This window comes from Callorhinchus milii, unplaced genomic scaffold, assembly GCF_018977255.1.
Source record: "Callorhinchus milii isolate IMCB2004 unplaced genomic scaffold, IMCB_Cmil_1.0 Scaffold3, whole genome shotgun sequence".
NCBI lineage: Eukaryota > Metazoa > Chordata > Chondrichthyes > Chimaeriformes > Callorhinchidae > Callorhinchus > Callorhinchus milii.
Genome location: NW_024704744.1, coordinates 58,911,785 through 58,936,778, shown reverse-complemented (window position 1 = coordinate 58,936,778; position 24,994 = coordinate 58,911,785). Strand labels below are relative to the sequence as shown.

Sequence of the window (24,994 nt, the reverse complement as noted above, 5' to 3'; positions counted from 1 at the left end):
TTTTAATTTCAAGTACATAAATTATTATTTTAAATAAGAAACACGTTTTAATATACAGCTAACGTCAGCCACAGTTTCCTTTATTTACACAAACTACAGTACATTTCACCTTATTCTAACCTGCTGTGCTTTGTCTTTTTTTTGTAAATTGGCTTCACTTTCTACCTAAAACCTAATGTCATGCATATTTTCTGCCATGATGATCAGTATGAACCATCAGACAAGGATCTGCTTACAGTTGAATTCATACGCGCACGTGATCATCTGTTTATTGTGCCATCTGTAGCCTGATAGACGGACGGAACGGTCATAAATGGTTCGTTCAGTTTCTGCTCCTCCTTCGGAGTGGGCACACTGTCCACCACTGAAGAAAATGAAAATTGTTCATGGTCCACAATGTTCAGCTGATCTTCCTCTTTTTCCTTCTTCACATAGAAGATTCTCTTGAACTGCTTGAGTTCGCGAAGCTCGCAGAAGGTCTCGAGGACAACCAGCACAGCGGTGAGGCCAATCATGAGGTAGACTGGAGAAAGAAGAAACATTGTAACTGGATGATCCCGTTCAACATTCAACAACAGTCTACAGTTCTACCTCTTCCGCACCCCCCAGCCCACCGTGGCGCCTACCCCCAGCTGGGTGCTAAGCCAGTTTTATTAAGTGATCCTCCTGATGTGAAAGGTGCTATATAAATGTACATTTGTATTGTATTGTAGGCAACTACAAATACAAGGATTTCCTTGTATGTCAAATTTGGTATGAGCACTTCATAGATTAATACTGTGAAGTATTAATCGACTTCATGATCCTCACACTTGTGTTCAAATCCATTCACTCCTTGGCACCTCCCTACCTCTCCGAACTCACTTCCCAATCCGGCGCCTCCGCTCAACTGGCACCGGCCTCCTGCTCGTCCCTCGCACCCTCCACTCCACCATCAGAGGTCAGGCTTTCATCCACTATGACCCCAAACTCTCGAACATTCTCCCGCAATCCCTCTGCCTTGCCCCCTCTCTCCCCTCTTTCAAGTCCCGCCTGAAAACTTTCCTCTTCGACCGTGCTTACGGCCACTCCCCCGCCTCCCCCCAGCTCGGAGTCAGGCTCCGCCACTGTTAAGCACTCTAAGATGCTACCCTGCGTGGATGGCGCTATATAAGTTGATGTTGTTGTAGTAAAGTGTAGTGACTGTGTATTTGTAGGCGAACGCAGCAGCCAATTTGCGCATAGCAATGTGCTACTAACAGCCATTATGGGAATGACTGATTTTACATGGGAGATTGTTGTTAAAGATATCAGGAGAAACTCCCTTCTCTTTTTTAATAGTGCTTTGGTATCCACCTGAACAGGCAGATGAGACTTCGCCTAACATCTCAGTCGAAGGACGGTACCTCTAACAATGCAGTGTTCTTAAGAGTGTCATCTTTGCTTGTGAATTCAAGTCCTGATGTGGGGCTTCAACCTATTGCCTTCTGACTCAGAAGCGAGCGTGCTACCAACTGAACCAGAATATTTATTGAGATTAGCACAATGGGGTTTCCTGTCCCTCAGTATAAAGTTATTTATGATAAATTGGCACAATCAGTCTAATTTTTATTTTTGGGAGTTGGTCACTAAATATTACACTTCTTGGTTATGTGTGATCATATCGCACGGCAAATTAGTTCAGATGCGGGAAAACACGACTTTTGAAGTTACTTAAGCATTTTCTTAATTACTTTTGCCCTCGGCCACCACATCAACACAACAAAATTACATTCATGGAGCGTCTTTCATATCGGGAGGACGTCCCAAGGCGCTGTGGTGTAGTCGAGTAGATGTACCAAATGTATTTGTGGTCTCGCCAAATTGTTTCCTCTTACTAAGGGGTTTCAAATCCAGCTTTTATCCATGTCTAAATGTCATTGTTTAGTGTTTTAGAGGGTGGGGTGGGGGGAGAGGAAATAATTTTTTTTTGATCAGTCGGGTCAGGCTTGAGGGCTCCAAGAGTATGTGTTGAGGACTGCTGGAGTTTAATCAGCTAAAACCACATAGCTTACCACTGAAAATATTGTCTACCATGCTTCCTGCTACTTGTCCAGCTAGGCCACTCTACGTGTTAGTGCTTCGGCTTGCAGAGGTAACAGGAGATGGACAGAGGAACTAGATAGCAATCATGAATGGGAACACTGGCCGATTTTCCCCTTCTTATCCTTGGTCCTTAGGAACCAGTTATGGCGCCCTTAGTACCAACCCAACTAAGATCCGCTAACTCAGCATAGACCTGGGACTTTCCTGGCTTGTATGGGCCAGATGCGGACTGATCAACAGATTGTTAGTAAACACTGGTAAGTTGGCTGATTGGCCATTATTTAATGCTCTTTATTTGAACGTTTCCCAATTTAACAGAAGAGACTAAAATTGTGGATGAGAATTTTGTTGTCCAGGAAGAAATCACAAAAGGCCAACCCTAACCTTCGTGGGAATTGGTTGAAGTCTCACTTTCCCAGATACCCTTTTCTCAGCACTCCAATAGGCTATCCTGTGTGAAGGGGGTTAGATAAATTGTTGTTTCTCAGTCTAGTTTCATCCTAAATTGTGCAAAGGAAACTATGGCATTGCTTACCAGTTATTCCAAGTTTATAAAGCTCTCTAAACTTCTGGTGGTAAACTTCCCCGGGGACATAGTCTCCCAGGCCTATGGTGCTCAGTGAGATGAAGCAAAAGTATATCGACTCCAGAAAGTTCCAGTCTTCTTCCATGATAGAAAAAATAACTGCTGGGATAAACAAAAATAGGGAGACCACAATGATTCCCAAAATCACGGCGTGGACTATAGCGACAGTCTGTTTGGTGTAGCCCCAGCGAGTGTGGATATACTGCACTGGCCGTCTGCTGACTGGGACCATGATGCGTTGAACAATTGAGGTGAGGAACAGCAGAGTGAATGGGATTCCAATAACGCAATAGATGATGCAAAAAGCCTTGCCACCATCAGAGAGAGGGACTGTGTGACCATAGCCTGGAAGACAAAAGCAGATCATAATGTTACAACCAGCAGGGGAGGCACCGCAACCAGCAGGGAGGTGACAATGAGGGTCTACAAGTACCAACACAGTCATAGCCATAAATAGATCATAGCTAAATAACTGAGATGCCTATATTCTACCATCTGAAGGGGGTGGGAGGAAAATGAAAAGTAGAGTAGATCACACATTACTCAGAAACCAATGGTACACCATTACTATCATGACTTACCAGAATAAAAGCAAAGCACTCAATCTGGTTTATAATTAGTGAGCTTTATAGAATGACTAGCAAAATCTATTAGAGCAATAAAAATGTGGTAATAATCCTTGCAGTTGATATGGGGCCTTTTATGTTGAGAAGATGTCTGAAAGCGATTCACAGGATAGACTGTAAAATGTGGTGACTGTTTTGAAGATGAATGAGTAGGACACACAAAACATGACAGGGCAACACAACAGTGTCTTGTATTGGCCCAACTTACTAACCTATACCTTATCAGAATATATGCTAGTTCCTGTGGAGTCCTGTAGCTCAGTGGTTAGAGCACTTGCCTCGCAAGTGAGAGACGTGGGTTCTATTCCCAGCAGGGCGAAATATTGGGCAAGTTTTCTTACTCCACACACCTCTGTTTACCTAGCAATAAGTAGGAATCCAGTTGTTAGTCGATTGGTGGATCGCTTTTCCGGGAATAAGAATGCTTAAAAAAAATTTGTCACTCAATCCACTGTTTGTGGGACACTGCTGTGTGCAATTGGCTGCTGTGTTTCGCCCACAAATATACAGTCAATTCACTTTACAGTATATTCCATGAAGCACTTTGAGACGTCTAGAAGACGTGAAAAGCGCTATATCAAATGGAAGGATTATTATTATATTATTACTATATTAACATTTGGGTTCAATTTAATGCATATTAATACATTAATGCCTCAACTAGGAACGGAAGGGGAGCAGTAATGGAACAATTCATTTTCTTGCCTACACAATATCTGAAAATGGGGTAAACCCAATGGTAATAATAATGATGATCCTTGCATTTGATATAGTGCCTTATCACGTCATTGAGGCATCTCAAAGCACTTCACAGAATATACTGTAGAGTGAATTGACTGTATATTTTATGGGCAAATTGTGTAGTGGATAAAGCACCAGCTTACAGACTAGAGGTTCACTGGTTCCAAACTGAGGCTGAATTTGCTGGTCTCTGCCAGGGCTGCATGGGGAGGTTACATTGCCCCTGGCCTTCCCAGGATTACAGAGAGGAAAAACAGTTACGTTTCCTTGTCCTAAGCTGTGTTCACCACCCAGTGCACATGTATGGCAGCCAGGTGAAGGTGAAAGGAAGCCCTCTAAACTGCCAAGACTCATACAATAGCCACAAGGTACCAGCACCAACAACGACAAATCATATTTATATAGTGTATGATGAGGCCCTCAGTGCGTGTGTGTGTGTGTGTGTGCCAGTGAGGCCATCAGTGTGTGTGTGTGCCAGTGAGGCCCTCAGTGTGTGTGTGCCAGTGAGGCCCTCAGTGTGTGTGTGTGTGCGCGTGTGCCAGTGAGGCCCTCTGTGTGTGTGTGTGTGTGCCTGTGAGCTCCTCTGTGTATGTGTGTGTGGGTGTGTGTGCGCCGGTGAGGCCCTCAGTGTGTGTGTGTGTGTGCCAGTGAGGCCCTCAGTGTGTGTGTGTGTGTGTGTGTGCCAGTGAGGCCCTCAGTGCGTGTGTGTGTGCCAGTGAGGCCCTCAGTATGTGTGTGTGTGTGCCAGTGGCCCTCAGTGTGTGTGGTGAATTAAAAAATGTTCAACAAATCTGCATGATGTTAAATTTTAAGATGGCTGAGATTTGATGGAATTTTGGGTCCAGTGTATGTATCCTCAGTACCAGTAATCTACAAAATTGCTGGTATTAAATGGACATTGTGAGACTGAAAAGCCACATTTAGTTGTGATGAGAGAAATTCCAGGAGTAGCAGTAAAATCTGCAGTAAAGACCTCGGTGTGTTGTCTCATCCAACAAATGTCACCCCTGACAGTGCAGCGCTCCTACAGCACTGTATTGCTTCACTGACAGTCTAGATACACTATAAGCTCAATTTATGATATTTGACATTTCAGCAGTTTTAGGAAGCAGCTGCCAGTCAGACAGGACCGTCCAGGGAGAGGATGCTGAAGGCAAATATAGACCAGGGGGCTCAGTTCAGTCAGTCACAATAACACAGCATGGGCTATAAGAGTATGAAGTGGCCACACCGGGGCAGGAAGAGATGGGCAGGAGAACCTAGAGCCTGATATGACTGGCTTTCTAGTTGTATTTATTTGTGGGGGCCATCAATATCAGAATAACATCAACATAAAATACCAAATAAAAAATCTGTAACATTGGAAATTGAATGACCAAATTAAACATGCACATTCAAAGCATTAACACAGATTCTTGGTTTCTCCTGTGGAGAAAAAGTGTGATGGAGTTTAAGAACCCAATGGCAGAAAAAGTGAGGAAAGTTTTTTTAAATAAACTGAACTGAGGAAAATGTGCATTTGGTGTGGCATATAACTAGTGGACAGAATTTACACTTTATTATTCCCGTTTGTGAAAATCATCAAAATATCACAAACACACGTATTTCCTAATAAAGCTATCAATGGGAAAACAGTACAGTAAAACTTGAATTAGTCTGATCTGTATAAATTGTATAATCACCATAAGTCGTCCATCTGGCCCAAAACCTCTTGAATTTCCTATTAAATCCTCTTAAATTTATCTGCATAGTCGTATTAATAATCACACATCTCATACCGCTGTTACCGCACTTGTTGGCTTCCCACTCCTCAAATGAAACACCATACACCCACACCACGATGCTCTCTGAATCCCAGGGAGTGCAACATCAATGTCATCACGCATGGAAGCGCACGGATGGCGGGGTGTGTGAGGCGATAGATGAAAGAGTGGCACCTGATCATGTGGTGAGCAAGGGGGCAAGGAATGCCTGATCACATGGAGAGCGAAGAGGATCCTTCACCACATACCCACTTACTGACCTTGAAGTAGCTTACGCTGTGCCCCATGTGAGACAATCGAGGGAACCTCTGTCCCAACTCGTCATGTGCACTTACTGGCTGCAATGCCGAAAGTCTGCATGCACAGTACAGAATAGTGAACAAGTAAGCAAGGCAAGATGTTGACCAGCCATTATTGTATCAGGCAATGCAAATAGCGCATCCAACTGTAAATTAGTAACAAGGAGCTATCAGGAGACGTACCAAATTTTGCGAGGCAAATCCTGAAATGAAAAACAAGGACATTGCTTCCAAGTATGATTTGGAGCCATAGACTTTGAATGATTATCTCAGAACAAGAAGAAAATGTATGATGCCAGAACTGTGCAATACAGTATATGGAAAGAATCGGCTACTATATCTTTAATATGCTTGGTAACAGAAACTTATTAAACGTGGTACAGAAACCTTGCCTTAATGTCACCAGCCAGTTCCGTACTTGTGTATTTGTGTAAGTCATATAAAATCTGACTTATACATAACTTTATATAAGTCATGTATGATATGACTTATGCAAAATTCACATCACTCATACTTTGCAAAAGTCATATTAAATGTACAGTCCCAAATGAAACGACTTATATGAGGTTTACTGTAAAATCATTTGGCATGTGAGTCATTCCAGATACAGCAGAAGAGTGATTATGGATTGCACAGCGATTGGGAAGTATTGTTGCGGTGATTTGTGAGGATGTGGATTCCTTTCCCCTACCCCCCCAAAGACATGTAATGAATCTCGGTGGGATGAGGAGAATCAGACCTCGCTGGAGAGAGAATTTGTAGGGGCATGGAGAAAAAGTAGGCAAGTACGACCGAATGCATTGCTCTTTCAGGAAGCCAGCACAGACACGATAGGCTGAAGGATCCCTTTCTATCCTGTATGGTTCTTAATAATAATAATAATCCTTGCATTTGATATAGTGCTTTTCACATCTTCTAGATGTCTCAAAGCGCTTCACAGAATAGGCTAAAGTGAATTGACTGTATATTTGTGGGCGAAATGCAGCAGTCAATTGTGCACAGCAGTGTCCCACAAACAGTCGTGGATTGAAGTGACCAATTTATTATTGTTTTTTTTTCTTGAGGGATTATTATCAGGCATGTGGAGCAAGGAAACTTGCCCAAGGTTTAACCCTACTGGGAATTGAACCCAGGTCTCTCATTTGCAAAGGGATGCTCTAACCACTGAGCTACAGGACTCCATTGTGGTTTGAACCACATTAAGTTTCATTCCCTTTCTCCCCACATAAAAGGAATTTCAGCAGCTTTCCTGCAAAACAAAAACAGTGCCCTCGTCCATCTCGCAAGGTTGTTACTTTTGGAAGAAATAACCTTGTACCATGATGAGTTATTCACAAGGCAGCCTGGTACAATGCTGCCTGTCCGTCGGTTAAACTGAAAATCAGAAATACTAATAAAAATACAATAATAATAATAATAATAATCCTTGCATTTGATATAGCGCTTTTCACGTCGGGAGGACGTCCCAAAGCGCTTCACACACACTGTAAAGTGAATTGACTGTACATTTGTGGGCGAACGCGGCAGCCAATTGTGCACAGCAATGTCCCACTAACAGTCATAGATTGAAAATGACCAATTTATTATTGTTTTTGGTTTTGGAGGGATTATTATTAATAATAATAATAATAATTATCAATAATCCTTTCATCTAGCAATAACGTTGAAGAGTCTAACAACAGTTTACAGTAATTATTGTTCAATGTAGTGACTATGTTTTACAGGTGAACACAGCAGCTAATTTGCACACAGCAATGTTTCAGACTCAAAGACTCAGCCACATCACAGAGGTTTGCATTATCCTGAAAAAGATCATCTGATCTAATATAACTCCAATTGATATTTGGAAAAATTAAAACTTTTTTGACATGTGATGCATCAAAAAGGTCAATAGTGGAATGTTGAACGGCAGGACCAGCATATAGATGAATATCACAAGAAGTGGAAGTTAAATATTTCAACAAAAATATAGTACACTGAAAAACACGCCCAGTGACTACGTACATTTGCAACTTACTTTATTTGATCAGATTTGCATGTTGTTAAAAGTATAACTTCAACAAATCAGTGGCATAAAATTTCCCCTGATCTTAACCTTGAGATCATAACATTTAAGCTTGTGCAGAATTTTGGAAAATTCTTAAACTGAAATCTTAAATTTGAAAATTGCTCTACTGCAATTCTTAGTCTACAATCAGCAATCAGTCTACGTAACATATGTTTTTTGTTCCTTATTGAGCGAAAGTCACTATCCTCAATGTAAACAATATGATTTAAATGGTAATTCCGCACAATACGATTACAAGAGTGATTTTATTGTACCTTTGTTTCCTGTTGCCAGTGCTACTTCTGTTTTTCTTGTGGGTAGGTTGTTTGAGAATACATGTATTACACAGATGCCTCCTCTACGCAGAACCAAGCTATTACAATTCTCTCATTGCTTACACAGCACAAACATGTAAATACGGCATGCAATCTTGACTCTTGCGTGCACTTACACAACAAAATAAATATTTTCAATATCACTATGGAAGATACCCATGTATGAACACAGGGATACTGCAGTTTACTATATCAAACATCCCCTGACTAATGCACAGTATTGCAATATTTAACATACTTGTGCATTTTGAATGTTAAACATTGTAAGTATTCCATCCCTATTCATTAAAATGAGAAAAAATGTAGTACTGCACAATTTAATCTTTAAGCAAACAGAGGTCGCATTCTATGTTCCTTGGCCCAATTGGTAATTTCTGTGTTTAGAACCTCTGCAGAGACATTCAAAATCCATAACTTCCCTCACTGGACAAAAGTCACATGGCTGCGTGGAGTCAAACTGCAGATCACTTGTCATTTTACACAAGCCTGGAAGATTTTTTGCTCTCTCCCTCTCCTCCACACAAGGTTCCACCAGCGCCTTGGGACGTCCTCCTGACGTAAGAGGCGTTATACAAATGTAATTTTGTTATTGTTGTTATTCTAAATTACTTGGAGGATGTGCACTTTTGTACAAAAACACTTTTCCCCACTTCCCAGCTAGTCAGGGAGACTACATATAATGGGTTATTAGAGCTTTTTTTATATAACTCCGCAGTGACATTGATTACCTCAAATGTAAACGTTTACTGCAAGAGGGAAGGTGTTGAGCTGGATGGGGTGTTATTACACAAACACAGCAGCAGGAGCCAGGATCCCAACTCCCAACAGTCAGACGTTAGTTGCTGCTACAACAGATTCACAACTCACGATCAGCAAAACATATCATTCTATTCATTATTTCTGATGATTATTATAGAATTGGTATTTTAGAACTAAACTCAGTGCCTCTTCTTTATCTCTTAGCTCTTACTAACAGAATGGTAACTGCAAACAATTAAACTATTCAAAACAAATGCATGGGAATGGAGGGAAAAGGCAAGCAAATGGAACTGAAAGTATTGCTCTTTAAAAGACATGACGGCCTTTGTCCGCGCTGTAAATTTCTATGCTTCTACATTTCTATGGATAATTGCCTGAATTTTATTACAAATATTAAACTTAGATTGTAAAGACATTTGTGTTTAATTCGTGATATTTGGAACGGGGAAGAGAAGAAGTGTTAATTTGAGTATCTTTTACAAGTTTATGGATGAGATGAGATTAGTAACAGGCTAAATGTGTGTGTGGGGAAGGAGTGGGTGGGGTCATGTGTTTTACCGAAGGAAGAAGATCAGAGATTCGGAAAAACGGACTAGCTATCCATAACCAACATCCTAAAAAAGATTTACAAGAAGAAAAATATCAAGACAACCATCAACCTACTGATCAACAATTGACACTTAAAATCTTGGTACCAGTCGTTGGTTCTTCCTCCATCTCTTCCAGAACACTGATCTGGCCAACTTTACTCGTGTGAATTGCATTAACTGTATGTAAGAATTATTTTTGATTGATTAACTGATTGTAACCTGCATAACTTTACTAATTTGTATTAATAAATATTAATTGATTGAAACATTTGTGTTGGTCCTTCACAGCAGGCGTACAAATTTAATTAACCCTTACAATTGGTCCTGAACAGGGTGCTTCAGTATATTTCCAGAGTCCTAGTTTCAACCAACCTTTCCATCTGTTATTTTCCCTCTATGGTAAGACTTGCTACAGGTGTACTGCACTGCCAGTAATGTTTATGTCCTCAAGCTACCCACTATAACAGACTTGTGGTGTAATGGGGCCAGACTGTACTAATATAGAAAAATGACCTGGATTCACAACTTCAACGCAAGCTAAATGAGATAGAGAAAGTAAAACCCAGAGAAATATTTTCAGATTCATCAGGCAATAGGGCAAGAGAGCAGAAATTCGGGTAGTGAAGGGGAATTTTAGAACAGGAAGTATTACTTTACCCCGTGTGTTATTAACAGAGATCTAGGGTGCATACTGGAGTCATTTCAAAAACTATTTGATGTTATGATAGGAGGGTTAGGTGGATGTTCTGGAAGAATGTGATCAAATGGACCGAAGGGGCTTCACTTGAAACTTCCTTTTGAGCTTGTGATGGACTCATTGGCCTAATGATGCTTGACAGCCTTTACAATGTTGACAGCAATGCATACGTTGCATCTAACCCTCTCGTATAGCAATTCCTGATGACATATTGAAAAAAAATGGACACGTTTACAACCACTCCTAAAATAGCCAGGAAAACAAGTATAAATATAAAAAATATGTTTACGAAAGCAATCATTCTATCAGCATAACACAGCATTTCCCAGAGAGGCAGTAACTGCAGGCACTTACTGATTTACCTGCAAAAACAAGCAGGATTGCTGTCGCAATGTTCCTGCTTCATCCATCCATTGCTAATAGCTGAGAGAAAATCAATTCATCAAAGCAATTGAAAGTCAACAATACCAAAATGAGATGTTCTCATTACCTAATGTAAACCTGCTTTCTATCGCCCAGAATACAGAAGCACCTTAAAAAATAGAAAGATCTGGACAATGCCATTTCGAACAAACTTGGAGGGCGGCGTTTTCTATTCATTTCCAGAACTCTTCTTCCTCAGTTGACCAGAGCGGTACAGCTGAATTATCTTGACAGTCAGGTCACTGCAGTGCAGCCATTCACATCCATACAAAGCCACAAAAAAGGTTCAGATGATGCTGGACACTCAACAATTTTAACCTCATGCTTACAGAATACCAGCCCTGCTATCGTCTCCCTCATTGCAGCATTAGGCTACGCCTTAAAGGAGTCCAGCCTTGCCTGCCTTTTCTCTTAACTAGTTCACACTGTTGATTATCCTCTGTGTAGAGAATAATTTCTAGTAACTCAGAAAAAAAATTCAGTTTGTAAAATCACTGCACAAGCATCAGACAAGAAGTATTTGTATTTGTTCAGCCAATGCCCACCAAGAATCCATTGCCATATCTTTACTGTTTCTCCCCATAGCAAGAATCCTCCATATGTGGATCCAGGAGCACAGTAACCTTCAGAGCATTAGTTCATCTGAACCTGTACAGCTAGCTAGGAAGTTCAATGTTGTTCAAATCATTAACAAAGCTGAAAGAGCACAGGCCTGCAGACCTAGCTACAGACTCTTTCTCACTGCAAGATGCTCAGGGTACATGGGGATCTATTTTCAGTAGATTAAATGCCACCTGCCAAGTTTTGCTGTTTTTAGATTTAGAAGGTGAAGGACTCGATATCAATGTGCAATTGTGTTTGCAGAGCTCTTGCCCTGCATTTGACCCAGCTCTGAGGGCATTAAAACAAAGGTCTTTCAAGGCATTTTCAATCACTTCACACTGTGGATTTTCAAAATCAAATCCTTTTGACTTTTGGAGGCAGAATAGAGACATCTCCAAGCGTGACCATCTTCAAAGGATGCTTAAAATGTTACTGTGTTCAATACGCGAGGATGCTGAATGAATATGCTTGTAACATTCACATCTTCAGAGCAGTAGTGAGCAATTTGAGGAGAGCAAGTCTCTGATCAATATTCAGAGTCCTACAATCATTGTTGAGGAGCACAATTATGCAGGGAAATGACATCCAGCAAATTAGATGAACTGATGAGTTTCCAGTAAGCTTATACTGTATTTGACAATAATTCAGATAATTCAGAAAATCAAAGGCACATTTTGAATTGTTATGGTTGTTGATCAATATTTCAGAGACATGAAAGAAGGAAATGTTTCTAAATCCACGAGATAAAAATGTAGTCATTTACTTCATGGCTGTTTGTGCGATTGCTGTGCTCAAATTAGCTGCCATGTTCGCCAACAAAATACAGTTACTACACTTTGCGGAAAATCCTCTGAAGCACTTTGAGATGACTTGATAATGGAATAAGGAACTATATCAAATGCAAGGATTATTATTTTATTAAAATATCAAGTGTTTATAATGGCATGAACAGGACTTTAAAAGTGTTGTTAGATTTCTGTGAAAACAGACATATTGAAGTAATACTGTATATGCAGCACCACAGCAAATGTTACCAACATTGCTTGAACTTGAATTACAATTTTAATGTTTAGGTCAAAAAGGAGAAGTGTTTTGTGGAGACATGTTTCCCGAAGATGCCACCACAATATTTTACAAAAGAACAAGAGGAAAATATGTGTCAGTCTGGCACAGTGGTAGCAATCTCGCCTCCGAGTCAAAAGATTGTAGGTCTAACCCCCATGTCTGGACTTGGGATCACAACTGACACTCTAATGCAGTGCTGAGTGTGTGTTGCATTGTCGGAGGTGCCATCCGTTGGATGAGATGTTAAACAAAGGTGGAGGTTAAAGATCCAATGGCACTATTCCAAAAGAGAAGGGAATTTCTCCCAGTATCCTGGCCAACAATCCCCAAATAAAAATTGGTCTCTCACTCCATGGCTGTTTGTGGGACACTGCTGTGCGCAACTGGCTGCTGTGTTTCATCCATAAAATACACAGTTAATCCATGTTACAGTATATCCTGTGATGCATTTTGAGATGCCTCAATGACGTGATTTGTGGAGTCCTGTAGCTCAGTGGTTAGAGTACTCGCTTCACAAGTGAGAGAGCTTGATTCCCGGCAGGGCGAAACCTCGGGCAGGTTTCCTTACTCCACACGCCTGATAATAATCCCTCAAGAAAAAAAATAATAGATTGGTCACTTCAATCCACGACTGTTTGTGGGACACTACTGTGCCCAATTGGCTGCCATGTTTCACCCACAAAATACACAGTCAATTCACTTTATAGTATATTCTGTGAAGCGCTTTGAGACGTCTCAACGATGTGACAAGGCGCTATATCAAAATGCAAGGATTATTGTTATTAATATAAGGCGGTATATTAAATACAAGGATTATTATAATTATTAATATTTTTCAATGATTATGCAGAACTTAATTCATCCAGTAGGGAAACGTTATTGCATCATGGAGAGTTTTAAAATTGCAAGAGCAGCGGATATAGACATCGTAACATTTTGATTCATCAGCGAAATGTGGCAGACTGACTCCTCTGACATATTGAAGGGCAGGGATTCAAACAGATAAAGTTAAAACGTACTTCAAATAAATTATACACTACAGTGGCTAATCTGCTCAGTGCACTTCTTCATATTAATACTTTCATTTCAAACAATGTTGAGATATCTAACTGCACATGGTGAGTTTCTTTGAAGTGTAGCTAAAGAAACGCCATTGGAAGTATTTTTAATGCGGAAAGTTACTTGCTGTAGGCTGTCTCTGGAGGTCATATAAAACCACAGACTCTATGTCGTTCTCTATGACACCTCAACCACAAGATAATAAATGGAAGGATGCGGGCAGTGCAGATTTAGAGAGAAGTACAGGCATTTGGACCAACTGCAGGCACAGGTTTTTGAACAAGAAAACAAGAAAAAAATAATTTTAAACTAGAGAAGTTCCTGTCAACTAAAGGATTCAGGGTTATTCAATTTTAGGATAGATGCACCAAAGAAATCGCATGGGGAATTGGGTAGGTAGGATAGATGGTCTCCTCCTGCCTGAAATGCTATGGTAAGGTCTTCTTGCAGAGGCAAGTGTTGAAACTACCATTTGATTCCTTCTATTACAGGGGTGCAAAACTAAACGTTAACATAGTTATATTGCTAACACTGCAATAAAGTTACATGTAGAACGTCACTCAGAGGAGAAAACAATCAGACCTGTCACAACCCCTATTCAGTGGGGCCTGGTGGAAAGTGTATAGAAGACATGAGCGGGGACAGGATCTTGTTCAGCAGAGAATCACTTCACTCCCCACCACCTGTTCCCCCTCCCTTCCAATAAAAAAAACAACCTGCGAACATTCACTCTTTTAACTTACACATGAAGAAAGAATCCGTCTCTGACTATTGCCCATGGATCAGACAATATTAAAGTGTGTTTATTTTGGGGAAGCAAACTGACTGAGATAGAGTATGACACTCCAATGTGATGCTGGGGCTGTGCTGCATTGTCAGACATCCCATCATTCGGATGAGACGTTAAACCGAGGTCCCGTCTGCCTGCTCAGGTGGATATTAAAGATCTCATGGCATGATTCAAAAATCGTTCTGACCAATAATCCCCCAAATAAAAAGAAATTGGACACTCGCTCCATGACTGCTTGTGGGACATTGCTGTGCCCAACTGGCTGCCACAATTCTCCCACAAAATATACAGTCAATCCACTTTACAGTATATTCTGTGAAGCGCTTTGAGACGTCTCAACGATGTGACAATGCACTATATCAAATGCAAGAATTATTATTATTATTATTATTATTGCATCAGTGCCCCAGCATGAGTTAGAACCATCAGGAAAGGAGGAGAAAATCTATTTCTCACTCTCTTATCTGCTCCACATATCTCCCATGCCACCTACCTCATTAATTCAACTGAATGTAATCAACAAAACCCTCCATTGCCAGCAGAGCAGCTTTGTATAATGTTGCAGATCATTTACCTGACAGGTGGGAGTCGGTAAGGTCAAGCCTATCATTTCAAACCCTGTTGGCTGTTCTCATTTACTTTGCTGCCTGGATTTCAGAAGGACACAGTATTCTGAGAACGCCATGCACAAAACACAGCCACATTCCCAAGATCTTGTTTGTAAAATAAATAGAAAATGAGCAGGCAGATAAAAGCAGCCTTCAGTGTAACTCCACAGGGCTGACGGAGGTTTAAAGCTTGCCCAAAAAAGAAATCGGGCGCAGCTGTCTGTCAACATTAATTTTTGATGAAGGCTGACAGGAAATGTTTGAGGAAATAAATAGTAAAAACAAATAATTCTGTTTGCAGGCAGCCACACCTTGTATTGTTTGTATATTTCCCTCCAGGTTACTCTGAGGAATTGTTTGAAACAGGTTACACTGGAACCATTGGTTTCTGACAAACCACATTTTAAAATTGTTTCCAAACCACATTTTAAAACTTTCAAGTCCTCCCGCTCTAAAAATGTAATTTTGTTTGTTTGTTTGTTCCACTTTCAAAGTTTAACACGTCCAGCAAAAAGAATTTGCCATCCAAGAATGAAGATTCAATCTCTACGGTCCAAAAGGTTGAACACGAACAATTAATTGAACTCACCCAAATTTTATAATCTTGTAGATTATGAAAGCAAAACTGACTGACCTTTTGGTACTCACTATCTAAATGGTACAACCTTTCCTAAACATACAGTACCTGGTTGTTTGCAAAAAGTATTATGATGCATAAAACACTAGGACACTGGCTCTCCTCATGGCTCAGTGAATAAATAAATTGATCTCTGGTCAAATCGTGCCATGTAAATAAGGTATCTGATTATTTGTCCAAAGTCATCTGATTGAAGTATTTTAAATAATGAAAGGAATTGACAGATTAGATAGTTGACATCATTCCTCCTTCTGACAAAGGCATCCATCATAAGGGGACATAATAATAATAATAGATGTGGAATGTTCTGCCTCAGGAACCTGTAGAGGCAGAATCCAGTAGGAATATTTGAACATCAACATACCTGCACTTTAATCTGGGATCACCTCAAAACATCCAGGAATGGGCTGTTTTCCTTTCCAACCGCACTAACCCAGGATGCTGCAGCTAATTTTTAATACCTCAACGACTGTCTTTGCTGAACTTGTTCAGAGAAGTGGGGACCCACTCAATCTGCTAGAACTCAGCTACAATCACTGGATAAACTTGTTATGCATGGGGTGAGGGAGGGGAAACCAGACAAAACAGAGCCGCTGCATTCTGTGGATTTGAGTGCACCTGTTCTGTATTATATCACCTTCCAAGAACTGAAGCCACAGAAGAGACTCATGTTTTTAGCTGTGTTACAGTATACATGCATCAATTCAACAACATTTGAAAGAGACCTTCAATTTCTCAACACTAAATTATTGTTGGATTTCATAAGGGAACAGACAGGCCACGCATTTATATCCACTGCTGTATTATAAGGCTAATAATATTTTCATTCATTCCAATGCAGACATTTTGCACTATTGCAGTAGTTTAAATCAGGGTGGAAAAGGCAGATCAAATCTGCATCTGTTCTTTCTAACCTGAACCAGTCATTACAGAACATGACTCATAACAGCACAAGCTTTATAAATGCTGAATGCTGCGAACCACTTTTTAATCACTGTTTTTACATATTTTTATTTGTGCCCTGTAGGTTAAAAGAACCTGTGTATTCCTGTAGAACTCTGTTCTAAGTTTCTCTGTTAAAAGATGGTTTCATTTAAAGATGTGGGGGGGCGGGATCTCTCTTGTGATTGTTTGGAAAATCTGCATCAGTGCATTTCTGAATCAAGAATCTCAACATCAGCAACATCAGTATGTCAAACCCCAGCGTTTTCACCACGTTCCTGAAGACCTGACTGAATCTGTCCAAAACATTTCAGAAGAACCAGCACCCCCATCCCCACATGCAATGATAGGCATGATAGAGAGCCAACTGTATTCCACTGTATCTACCACATGCAGCAGGGTAGCAAAAGCTCCACTCACTCTGCCTTGAATTTGACTTGTTAAAATAAATCTTGGGTAGTAAGCCGATCAAGCTTTTTCTCAAATGCTTTCTCATTCTCTCCTGATACGTCTAACTGTTATCGGGGCACAGTTCTATGGGTCCTCACAGCTGGCTAACATCTTGCTCATTTTATTCATCAACACACCATCACTGTACACCTCATTTATTAAAACATATTTTTCTTTCCCTCTCCCCTCTAATATTCTCACCTGCAAGGGGTACAATTCCATGTGTAAACCTAGCCATTGGTGGGTTATTCAACAATCAAAGCAGGATAGGGGAATTACAGCAAGCATGGTCTTGTCCTCACCCAATTGTACAGTGAAGATCAATGGATATTGTTAAAAGCAGGAACACCAGATAAGTTGACCTCAGTGCTCAGACCACTGAGGTCAACTTATCCAAGATTCGAACCTACAACCTTCAGGTCTATATGCTTCTCTGCTACAATAGACAGTACCTTCACAATCAGGCCATCAACATAATTTTATAATTTCAGATTCATAGCAACTGAATCACAATACTATTACTACTGCCAGTGTAATGCTGCTTTAAATATCTGTGCAGAGACACATTGTACCACTCAAGGACAGAATAGTATCAAAACACAGAAAAATTTGTTCATTTCAAATTTGTGCATTGAATCTCAACAATCACCTTGCTGGGGAATCATATCATTGTGTCACACACCATATCCTTTGGTGTAATTAAAGTCTGCACAAGTCTTGTCGTTTCGGAACAAAGCTAACAATAACGATCAACAGTTTTCCTTTTCAGTAGCTTATGTTAGCACAACCTTTGGTGATGTCTGGATGACAGGGTCAGGCAATGACAACTGAAGCAAGGAGCTGAGCTCAGGAATTTCTTAAACTGCATAAGTCACTGGTAAAAATAAAATGAAAATGTTTTGGTGTCCTAGATTGCAGCATTGCATAGTACCACTTGATCTTCTCTATAGGAACACCAGGGTTGAACAAAAACACCCGGGGGGCTTTTCTTTCAACAACAACAACAATATGTGGAGTAGTGCTCTGGAGTGCTTAGCAGTAGTGAAACTTGATGCTGAACAGGGAGAGAGACGAGGTCTAGCGGAGGAGGCAAGGTGGAGGGATTGAGGCAGAGCATTCCAGAGTTGGTGCATGGTGGCTAAAAGCACCACTACCAGTGGGGGAACAGAAGGGACGAGGGTCCTACAGGAGGCCAGAGCCAGCTGAGCAAAGGAGCAGATTGAGAAGTGGGGTATAAGCAGGTCGGAGAGCTAGGGAATTAAGTAAATTATACATGAATGTGAGGATCTTGAAATCGATCCGTCCTTCAATAGGGAACCAGTCCAATGTCAAAACACTGCTCCCCTTCCTCTCTCTCTCTCTCTCTCTCTCTTTCATTGGAAAGGACATGTAGGTTAGTCTTTCCACTAGAATAGGGTCAAAAACACAACATGAAAGAGAATGTGGGGAAAGAAAAGAACCATAGAAATTTACAGCACAGAAGAAGGCCGTTCCACCCATCGTGTCTGTGCTGGCTCTTTAAAAGAGCAACCATTCAGTCCCATTTACCTGCCTTTTCCCATAAGCCTGTACTATACTCCTATTTAGATCTCTTAGCTTGTTCCCTCTTGAAATGTTTTTAATGTTGATCCTGCCTCGACCAGAATAACCGCTTGCCTTGGCAGAGTATTCCCTCTACATTAAGCATATGTAAAATATTTCTTCTGAACCTCCCACATTACTCCCTTGCTAATTATTTTAAATGGATGCCCTGTCCTCCTTACCTTCTCCTATAAGAAGTGAAGAGCAGGCCTTTACGGATACAGAAAAGGTTTCAGATTTTACAGAATAGACAATACTATCTACACAAGAAACCATAAGCTTTTGGGATATTTACATGATCTTACCCAAGTTTTCTTATATGACCTACAAGTTAACTTTTAGCCTACTAGAGGCAGAGATAAAATGGTGTGTCAGTTCAGGGTAAAAATTTGAAAATATAATAATCCTTACATTTGATACATGTCGTCAAGACGTCGCAAAGCGCTTCACAGGACAAACTGTAAAGAATCCTATAAAGTATACTGTAAAGACTGTGTATTGTGTGAGTTAAACAAGGCAGCCAGTTTGACAGCAATGTCCCACATGCAGCCGTGGAGTCAGTGAGCGATAACCATGAAGAAACTGTCCTGGATTATTATTTGCCTGATGCTCTCCCTCTGTGTGTGTGTGTGTACGTTACCTGTGTATATGTGTGTGTGTTACTTGTGTGTGTGTTACCTGTTTGGGTGTGTGTTACCTGTGTGATGTGTGTTACTTGTGTGGGTCTGTGTTACCTGTGTGGCTTATTATTTGCCTGTTGCTCTCCCTCTGTGTCTGTGTGTGTGTGTGTGTGTGTGTGTTAACCGTGTGTCACCTGTGTACCTCCCCTCAGGCCTCCTCAATCTTCATATCCAATGCTAAGTGCGAGGAGATCATAGACTTTTGCTCATCTAAAATTCACAAAATCCGCCAGGCAGCCTCATCCAACTGCCTCTTGTCACCCACCACCACGCCCTCTCTGTCCCCCTCACCATCATCTACTCCTACCACCACCCCCATCCTACATTCCTTCCTCCCCATCTCTCCCTCCTCCCTCTCACCCACCATCACCTCCATGAAACCCACCACCTGCTGCCTCAACCCCCTCCCCACCAACTTGCTGGTCACCCAGCTCCCCCTCCTCTGCCCACTACTGGCTGACGTCATCAACCAGTCCCTCTCCTCCGGATCAGTCCCTGCTCCCCTCAAACCTGCTGCCCCTTTCTCAAAAAACCTTCCCTAGATCCCTCAAACCCCAGCCACTACCGCCCTATTTCTAACCTGCCCTTCCTCGCAAAAGGCTTAGAACACGTTGTTGCCAATCAACTTTGCGCACACCTCTCCTCCGACTCCCTCTTCGAACCCCTCCAGTCCAGTTTCCGCCCACAGTACAGAGACTGCGCCTGTGAAAGTCACAGATGACATCCTCTCTATCTCTCTATCTGTGACCTCTGCCTCCCACCTCAGTGGGACCGCACTCGCCTGGTTTGAGTCCCACCTCACAAACCGTCAGCAGTACATCTGCATTAACGGCTTCTCCTCCCAAGGATCCACCCTTGGCCCCCTCCTCTTTCTGATCTACACGCTCCCTCTTGGGGATGTCATCCGCTGACATGGCGTATGTTTCCACATGTACGCGGACGACGCCCAACTCTATTTTTCCACAGCTCTCACCTCCTCCACCTACCCGACTTCCCCCTAAAACTCTTCGAACCCGTTCACAATTTTGGCGTCAGGTTCAACCCCCAATTGTCCTTCCTCCCCCACATCCGGTCCGTCACCAGCACCGCTTTCTTCCACCTCCGACGCATCGCCCGTCTCCGGAAATACCTTTCTCCGAAAGCCGCTGAAACCCTTGTCCATGCCTTTGTCACCTCTCGGCTGGACTACTCTAACGCCCTCCTCGCCGGTCTCCCATCCACTACCATCCATAAAATCCAAATCATTCAAAACTCTGCCGCCCGCATTCTCACCCGCACCAAACTCCGCTCCCCGATCACCCCAGTCCTTGCCAGACTGCACTGGCTGCCTGTCCCAGAGAGGATCGATTTCAAGATCCTCACCCTTGTATTCAAATCCCTCCACTCCTCTGCACCCCCCTACCTCTCTGACCTCCTCTATCCTCAAAACAGCACCCGTTGCCTTCGATCTTCCGGGTCCGGCCTCCTACTTGTCCCCCGAGTCCTCCGCTCCACCCTCGGCAGCCGTGCCTTCAACCACTATGCCCCGAGACTCTGGAATTCCCTTCCTCACTCCCTTCACCTCGCCCCCTCTCTTCCTACTTTCAGGGCCCTTCCGAAGACCTTTCTTTTCGACCGTGGCTTTGGTCACCTTCCTCCCCCTCCCCCTGGCTCGGTCCAGGATTCGTTATTGTGAAGCGCTCTGAGACGCCGTCCGGCATGGAGGGCGCGATATAAATCCAAGTTGTAGTTTTTGTTGTTGTTGTTGTGTGTGTGTTACTTGTGTGTGTGTTACCTGTGTGGGTGTATATTACCTGTGTGGGTGTGTATTACCTGTATGGGTGTGTGTGTTACCTGTGTGGGTGTGTGCCCTGTGTGTATGTGTGTGTGTTCCCTGTGTGTGTGTGTTCTCTATGTATGTTACCTGTGTGTGTGTTACCTGTGCGTGTGTTCCCTGTGTGTGTGTGTTATGTGTGTGTGGATTACCTGTGTGTGTGTTATCTGTGTGTGTGTTACCTGTGTGTGTGTGTGATCTGTGTGTGTGTGTTACCTGTGTGTGTGTGTGTTACCTATGTGTGTGTGTGTGTTACCTGTGTGTGTGTGTTTTACCTGTGTGTATATGTGTATGTGTTACCTGTGTGTGTGTGTGTTTTACCTGTGTGTATGTGTATGTGTTACCTGTGTGTGTGTGTATTACCTGTGTGTGTGTGTGTTATCTGTGTGTGTGTGTTACCTGTGTGTGTGTGTGTTACCTGTGTGTGTGTGTGTTACCTGTGTGTGTGTTACCTGTGTGTGTGTGTGTGTGTGTTACCTGTGTGTGTGTGTGTTACCTGTGTGTGTGTGTGTTACCTGTGTGTATATAATAATAATAATAATCCTTGCATTTGATATAGCGCTTTTCACGTCGGGAGGACGTCCCAAAGCGCTTCACAGAACACACTGTAAAGTGAATTGACTGTATATTTGTGGGCGAACGCGGCAGCCAATTGCGCACAGCAATGTCCCACAAACAGTCCCACAAACAGTCGTGGATTGAAAATGACCAATTTTTATTACTTTTTTTTTGGTTTTGGAGGGATTATTATTAGGCTCTGTGTGGAGTAAGGAAACTTGCCCAAGGTTTTGCCCTCTGCCTGGAATTGAACTCAGGTCTCTCACTTGCAAAGCGAGTGCTCTAACCATTGAGCTACAGGACTCCATATGTGTGTGTTACCTGTGTGTGTGTATTACCTGTGTGTGTGTGTGTTACCTGTGTGTGTGTGTGTTACCTGTGTGTGTGTGTTACCTGTGTGTGTGTGTTATCTGTGTGCGCGTGTTACCTGTGTGTGCATGTTACCTGTGTGTGTGTTACCTATGTTACCTATGTGTGTGTGTTACCTGTGTGTGTGTGTATGTGTTACCTGTGTATGTGTTATCTGTGTGTGTATGTGTTACCTGAGTGTATGTTACCTGTATGTGCGTGTGTGTTACCTGTGTGTGTGTGTTACCTGTGTGTGTGTTACCTGTGTGTGTGTGTGTGTGTTACCTGTGTGTATGTGTGTGTTACCTGTGTGTGTGTATGTGTGTGTGTGTGTTACCTGTGTGTGTGTATGTGTGTGTGTGTTACCTGTGTGTGTGTATGTGTGTTACCTGTGTGTGTGTGTTACCTGTGTGTGTGTGTGTGTGTGTATGTGTGTTACCTGTGTGTGTGTATGTGTGTGTTACCTATGTGTGTGTGTGTGTGTTACCTGTGTGTGTATGTGTGTGTGTGTTACCTGTGTGTATGTGTGTGTGTGTTACCTGTGTGTGTGTGTATGTGTGTTACCTGTGTGTGTGTGTGTGTGTGTGTGTGTGTTACCTGTGTGTGTGTATGTGTGTGTGTTACCTGTGTCTGTGTGTGTGTATGTGTGTGTGTTACCTGTGTGTGTGTATGTGTGTGTGTTACCTGTGTGTGTGTATGTGTGTGTGTGTTACCTGTGTGTGTGTGTGTTACCTGTGTGTATGTGTGTGTGTGTTACCTGTGTGTGTGTGTGTGTGTATGTGTGTGTGTTACCTGTGTGTGTGTGTGTGTGTGTGTTACCTGTGGTGGTGAGGACAGTGGTGGCGAAGAAGAGAGACGAGGTGAAGTCCCAGTTCCACTTGCCGGTGGCGTTGCTCAGCACCGAAACGCCGTAGTTGTTGGACTCCAGGACCTTGAAGAGGAAGTGCTCGAGGCTGCCCTCGGCCAGGCACGGGTTGTCCTGCAGGAACTGGCGCTTGAGCTTCCTCAGGTCCTGGCGCAGGTTGTCCTCGTAGGGCAGCTCCACGGAGGAGAAGACCACGGCGCCGAAGCTGAGGTACAGCAGGTAGGCGAGCGCCAGGAAGGAGAAGTACCAGGTGGACTTGTTCCTCTGCACCAGACGCGCGCAGGAGTTGGTGGTCGCCGACTGCAACATGGTGACTGGCGGAGGGCGGGAGGGGGTGAGGGGGAGCCAAGAAATGGGTAATTTTTTTCCCCCCCCCCTGCAATACTTTTCCCCCGCTTCAAGAGAGAGAAGGAAGGGGGTGGTGGGGGTCGGCTCGGGTCTGTCTGTCTGTCTGTCTGTCTGTCTGCAGCTGAACTGCGCCGCTCCGCTGGAGGTGGCGCCGCGTACCGTGTCCCCGACTCCACACCCGGGACTGACGTGAGTCTCCAGCAGGTACACAGACTGACAGACCCTCCCCCCCCCCCCACACACACACACACACACCCACACACACCCCTCCCTCAAATACCACGCACCAGTCCGCAGCCACAGCGAACACCTCACGCCGTGTCCGGCCTCTCAGTTGACGTGGCAACCGCTTCCCCCCCCACCCCCTCAGCTCTGATGCTGTGCACCAGACAGGAAGTCAGAGCACTGCAGAAATGCCCTCCACCCCCCCCCTCTCCCCCCTCTCCCCCCTCCCCCCCCACACACACACACACACACACCCGTTCCCATCGTACAGTACATTAGTTCACATTTGCAGTGCCCTCCGCTGTGAGTTACTGGGGCGGCTCTGCCCCCCCCCCCCGCCCCCCAGTGCAGCCTCGGGGTGTTCAGGCGGCCGAGAGGTGTCTCATCCACTCACCAAAGTGTCCGGGAGCTCAGTGTCAGTGTCTCTGCGTTCGTGTCGACACCGCGTCCCGACCGCGGAAGAAACCGAAATGGCTGTGGTTAAGGACGAGGATGAAGTGTCCCACATTGCAGGTGGACTGCGGGCGGCACTGCCCCTGCACCGCCCGGACTGGGGTCCCTCTGAACACTGAGCTGCTGTGTTGCGGGGTTTAGGGGGACGGTGGGGGAGTTGCTGTGTTGCGGGGTTTAGGGGGACGGTGGGGGAGTTGCTGTGTTGCGGGGTTTAGGGGGACGGTGGGGAGTTGCTGTGTTGCGGGGTTTAGGGGGACGGTGGGGAGTTGCTGTGTTGCGGGGTTTAGGGGGACGGTGGGGAGTTGCTGTGTTGCGGGGTTTAGGGGGACGGTGGGGAGTTGCTGTGTTGCGGGGTTCAGGGGGACGGTGGGGGAGTTGCTGTGTTGCGGGGTTTAGGGGGACGGTGGGGAGTTGCTGTGTTGCGGGGTTTAGGGGGACGGTGGGGAGTTGCTGTGTTGCGGGGTTTAGGGGGACGGTGGGGAGTTGCTGTGTTGCGGGGTTTAGGGGGACGGTGGGGAGTTGCTGTGTTGCGGGGTTTAGGGGGACGGTGGGGAGTTGCTGTGTTGCGGGGTTTAGGGGGACGGTGGGGAGTTGCTGTGTTGCGGGGTTTAGGGGGACGGTGGGGGAGTTGCTGTGTTGCGGGGTTTAGGGGGACGGTGGGGGAGTTGCTGTGTTGCGGGGTTTAGGGGGACGGTGGGGAGTTGCTGTGTTGCGGGGTTTAGGGGGACGGTGGGGAGTTGCTGTGTTGCGGGGTTTAGGGGGACGGTGGGGAGTTGCTGTGTTGCGGGGTTTAGGGGGACGGTGGGGGAGTTGCTGCGTTGCGGGGTTTAGGGGGACGGTGGGGAGTTGCTGCGTTGCGGGGTTTAGGGGGACGGTGGGGAGTTGCTGTGTACCATTCGAACGACGTTTGATGGTAACGATCCCCGCATTTGATATGGCGCCTTATCACGTCGTCAGGGAAGCCTCAAAGCTCAACATCGATTGACTCTGCATTTTGCTGCAGCCAATTTCTGTACAGCAATGTCCCACAAACAGCCAT

At 43.8% G+C, this 24,994-nt stretch overlaps 1 protein-coding gene across 1 annotated transcript; it reads right to left on the bottom strand.

Annotated features, from left to right (window-relative positions):
• LOC103181722 (potassium channel subfamily K member 1) lies at nt 1-23,238 on the bottom strand. The gene is made up of 3 exons (XM_042333578.1): nt 22,884-23,238; nt 2,600-2,995; nt 1-523 (listed from the first exon to the last, which is right to left on the bottom strand). The coding sequence occupies exons 1-3, from the start codon at nt 23,236-23,238 to the stop codon at nt 261-263; spliced, it is 1,014 nt and encodes a 337-aa protein (XP_042189512.1). The 3' UTR covers nt 1-260.
• Between the last annotated feature and the right edge of the window lie 1,756 nt (nt 23,239-24,994).